The 4,102-nt window shown below is 58.6% G+C and overlaps 1 protein-coding gene across 1 annotated transcript; it reads left to right on the forward strand.

Annotated features, from left to right (window-relative positions):
- Window positions 1–4: 4 nt before the first annotated feature.
- Window positions 5–3,972, forward strand: TSHZ3 (teashirt zinc finger homeobox 3; the record flags this gene model as incomplete). The annotated part of the gene is made up of 1 exon (XM_011380963.2): window positions 5–3,972. A coding segment is annotated over one exon (2,478 nt), but the record flags the coding sequence as incomplete, so codon positions are not given.
- Window positions 3,973–4,102: the final 130 nt, after the last annotated feature.

Genomic DNA, 4,102 nt, shown 5'->3' on the forward strand with positions numbered 1-4,102 from the left:
GCGCTGGTCCAAGCCGCGCAAGCGCTCGCTGCTGGAGATGGAGGGCAAGGAGGACGCGCAGAAGGTGCTCAAGTGCATGTACTGCGGCCACTCGTTCGAGTCGCTGCAGGACCTGAGCGTGCACATGATCAAGACGAAACACTACCAGAAAGTGCCTCTCAAGGAGCCCGTCACGCCGGTCGCCGCCAAGGCCGTCCCCGCCGCGCGGAAGAAAGCGCCCCTGGAGCTGGAGCTGCCCAGCTCCCCCGACTCCAGCGGCGGGACCCCCCGGGCCACGCCCGCGGACGCCAGCGACGCGCTCCAGAAGAACCCCAACCCCTACATCACGCCCAACAACCGCTACGGCCACCAGAACGGGGCCAGCTACGCCTGGCACTTCGAGGCCCGCAAGTCGCAGATCCTCAAGTGCATGGAGTGCGGCAGCTCCCACGACTCGCTGCAGGAGCTCACGGCGCACATGATGGTCACCGGCCACTTCATCAAGGTCACCAGCTCGGCCATGAAGAAGGGGAAACCCATCATGGAGACGCCCGTCACGCCCACCATCACCACCCTGCTGGACGAGAAGGTGCAGTCCGTGCCGCTGGCCGCCACCGCCTTCGCGTCCCCCTCCCACACTCCGGCCAGCGTGTCCCCGAAGCTGAACGTGGAGGTCAAGAAGGAGGTGGACAAGGACAAAGCCGCCCCCGACGAGAAGCCGAAGGACAAGGAGAAGGCCTGTGAGGACGAGGAAAAGTATGACGTCTCCTCCAAGTACCACTACCTGACCGAGAACGACCTGGAAGAGAGTCCCAAGGGGGGGCTGGACATCCTCAAGTCCCTGGAGAACACCGTGACGTCCGCCATCAACAAGGCCCAGAACGGCACGCCCAGCTGGGGGGGCTACCCCAGCATCCACGCCGCCTACCAGCTGCCCAACATGATGAAGCTGTCCCTGGGCGCGTCGGCAAAGAGCACGGCCCTGAAGGCCGCCTTCGGCAGCAGCGACGCCCTGCCCCCCGTGAAGAGCCAGACGCTGGTGTCCCCCCCGCCCAGCAGCCAGACGTCACCCCTGCCCAAGACCAACTTCCACGCCATGGAGGAGCTGGTGAAGAAAGTCACCGAGAAGGTGGCCAAGGTCGAGGAGAAAATGAAGGAGGCGGGGGGCACGCACTCTCCGCCCGGGCGGGCCACCCCGTCCCCCTGCGGCAGCGACGCCAGCGAGCCCGCCAAGGTGGAGGCGGCGGGCGGCAGGAGCCAGGGGGGCAGCCCCAGCCCCCAGCGGGCCGGCGGCAGGGCGGGGAGCCCCCCGGCCGAGCCGGCGGAGAACGGCCAGGAGCTGGGGCAGCCGGCGGCCGGCGGCCTGAGCAGCAGCACGGCCATCATCACGGACCACCCGCCCGAGCAGCCCTTTGTGAACCCGCTGAGCGCGCTCCAGTCGGTCATGAACATCCACCTGGGCAAGGCCGCCAAGCCCTCCCTGCCGGCCCTCGACCCCATGAGCATGCTGTTCAAGATGAGCAACAGCCTGGCCGAGAAGGCGGCCGTGGCGCCCCCGCCCCTGCAGCCCAAGAAGGCGGAGCCCCTGGACCGCTACTTCTACCACGTGGGCAGCGACCAGCCCATCGACCTGACCAAGGGCAAGGGCGACAAGGGCTGCCCGCTGGGCTCGGTGCTGCTGGCGCCCACGGCCGCGTCGCCGGCCGCCGCCTCGTCCACGGGGGCGACGGCGAAGGCGTCCGCCATCGCGCCCTTCCTGTCGAGCTCGCCGCTGCGTGAGAACGCCCTGTCCGACATCTCCGACATGCTGAAGAACCTGACCGAGAGCCACACGTCCAAGTCGTCCACGCCGTCCAGCGTCTCCGAGAAGTCCGACATCGACGGGGCCACGCTGGAGGAGGCCGAGGAGGCGACGCCGGCCCAGAAGAGGAAGGGCCGCCAGTCCAACTGGAACCCGCAGCACCTGCTGATCCTGCAGGCGCAGTTCGCCGCCAGCCTCCGGCAGACCGCGGACGGCAAGTTCGTCATGTCGGACCTGAGCCCCCAGGAGCGCATGCACATCTCCAGGTTCACGGGGCTCTCGATGACCACCATCAGCCACTGGCTGGCCAACGTCAAGTACCAGCTCCGAAGGACAGGTGGGACCAAGTTCCTCAAGAACCTGGACACCGGCCACCCCGTCTTCTTTTGTAATGACTGCGCGTCCCAGATCAGGACTCCGTCCACGTACATCGGCCACCTGGAGTCCCACCTGGGCTTCCGGCTCCGGGACTTGTCCAAGCTGTCCAGCGAACAGCTTAACAGTCAAATAGCACAAACCAGGTCGCCGTCAGAAAAGCTGCTGACGTCGTCCCCCGAGGAGGACCCGGGCACCTCCTACCAGTGCAGACTCTGCAATCGGACCTTTGCGAGCAAGCACGCCGTCAAGCTGCACCTCAGCAAAACGCACGGGAAGTCGCCCGAGGACCACCTGCTGTACGTGTGCGAGCTGGACAAGCAGTAGCGGCGGCCGCGGCTCCGTGAGGCCCTGGTCCGCCCCCGCGCACGTGCCGGGGTGGCCCGGCCCGTTTTGTACCCGTGCCCGGTGTGTCTCGGAGGCGCGTGACCGGCTGCGTTCTGGTGGGACACGGAGGCGGAGGCGCAGCGGTCAGCGCGTGGTTCGCCGCGTGGACGGGACCTCCGGTGAGCACCCCGATGCTCCGAGCTGCATGCGTCCGCGGACCGTTTCAGCGTTTCCGGCGAAGCCGGCGCACTTCCGCCGCGCGGCTGGAGCGTGCTGGCATCCCTCACCCTTTCATCTTTAGCCCTCTGAGGACTTGAAAGCACTTTTGCATTAATTTGGTTAAAAAAAAAAATAAAACAAAATGCTAATGTATGAAGCTCTGTTTTTTAAACTCTTTACCAGCTTCGTTATAATTAATACTATGAACCTCCATTTATGCAGGTCTGCAGGGGTATTACACGCCTTGAAATTTAAAAGAATATTATTTTCACATTGAAACATAGATGTATATATTGTATAGATTTCAGACTCTCTTATGAAAAATGTGATTGTGGTTAAATGACCTTTTTTCCTGCATTTATAGCAACAGTGTTTTATGTACCTGCTATGCTCTGGGCATACGCCGTGCCTATGTAGAGTGTATATTTCTTTTTCTTTTTTTTTAAGGTCTATGGGTTTTGTTTTATACATGCGAACATTGTAAATTATACAGAAGATACCACAGATAGCATTTATAAAGTATACAGAAACATTATCTGAAAGCAAAGTATGATTGTTTGTTTATACAGTACATCTATATTGATAGAGGTTCATGTTTAAATTATACGTATTTATTAGCACCATATTATCATTTGTTTTGAGCAGTCTGAATAAACGAGGCCAGGAGATACATCCGTGGCAGACAGCATCGTAACTATTTTGCACATGATTTTTAAAAGTATTTATTAGAAATCAAAGAATGCTCAAAATAAACTCAGTGCTCAAAGGGTTAAGTCTATTTGAAAAGGAGAAAAAAGGAACATCAACAAAAGAACTCGTACTGTATTTCCCAAACGTTGCTAAGGAAAGCCTTTCCCGCGACCGTACTGTACTACTTTGCTCCGAAGCCGCGGGCACTCCGGGCCGGCCTCCCGGCTGCTGGACCGTTCTGCTGGACGCCTTCTTGTTTTACTCGGTAACTTTCTGTTTGTTCTCCCTAATTATTCTCCCGAGACCCCACACTGCAGCTTTATCTCGAGGCTTGTGAAAGGTAACCCGTGGTTACCGGCTCGCCAAGTGATCCTCTTCTCCATTTTTGGCAGTTAATTTGCAGAAGTAACTGACAGCTGACACCGTGCGAGAACCTGTGTATAAAATTCCGGCATGTAAACAGCACAGACGCTGTAACACACTCTGTGCCCCGTTTCGTTGTTGACAATGAACCACCATTATGTGACTCTTCATATAACCCTTTTTTCTACGGCAGCATTAAAATTGTCTTTTTGCTATAATTTTGTGTCGCATTCACAATTATATCTGGAATGGGCTTCGACTAACGAGCACATTAAGCGAGATTGTATGCGATCTGTTTCCGGCTGAGCCGGCGCCGCGTGTGCCAGGCGCCTGGGCCCGCAGCCGCCT

The sequence above is a fragment of the Pteropus vampyrus genome, unplaced genomic scaffold (genome assembly GCF_000151845.1).
Source record: "Pteropus vampyrus isolate Shadow unplaced genomic scaffold, Pvam_2.0 Scaffold418, whole genome shotgun sequence".
Lineage (NCBI taxonomy): Eukaryota > Metazoa > Chordata > Mammalia > Chiroptera > Pteropodidae > Pteropus > Pteropus vampyrus.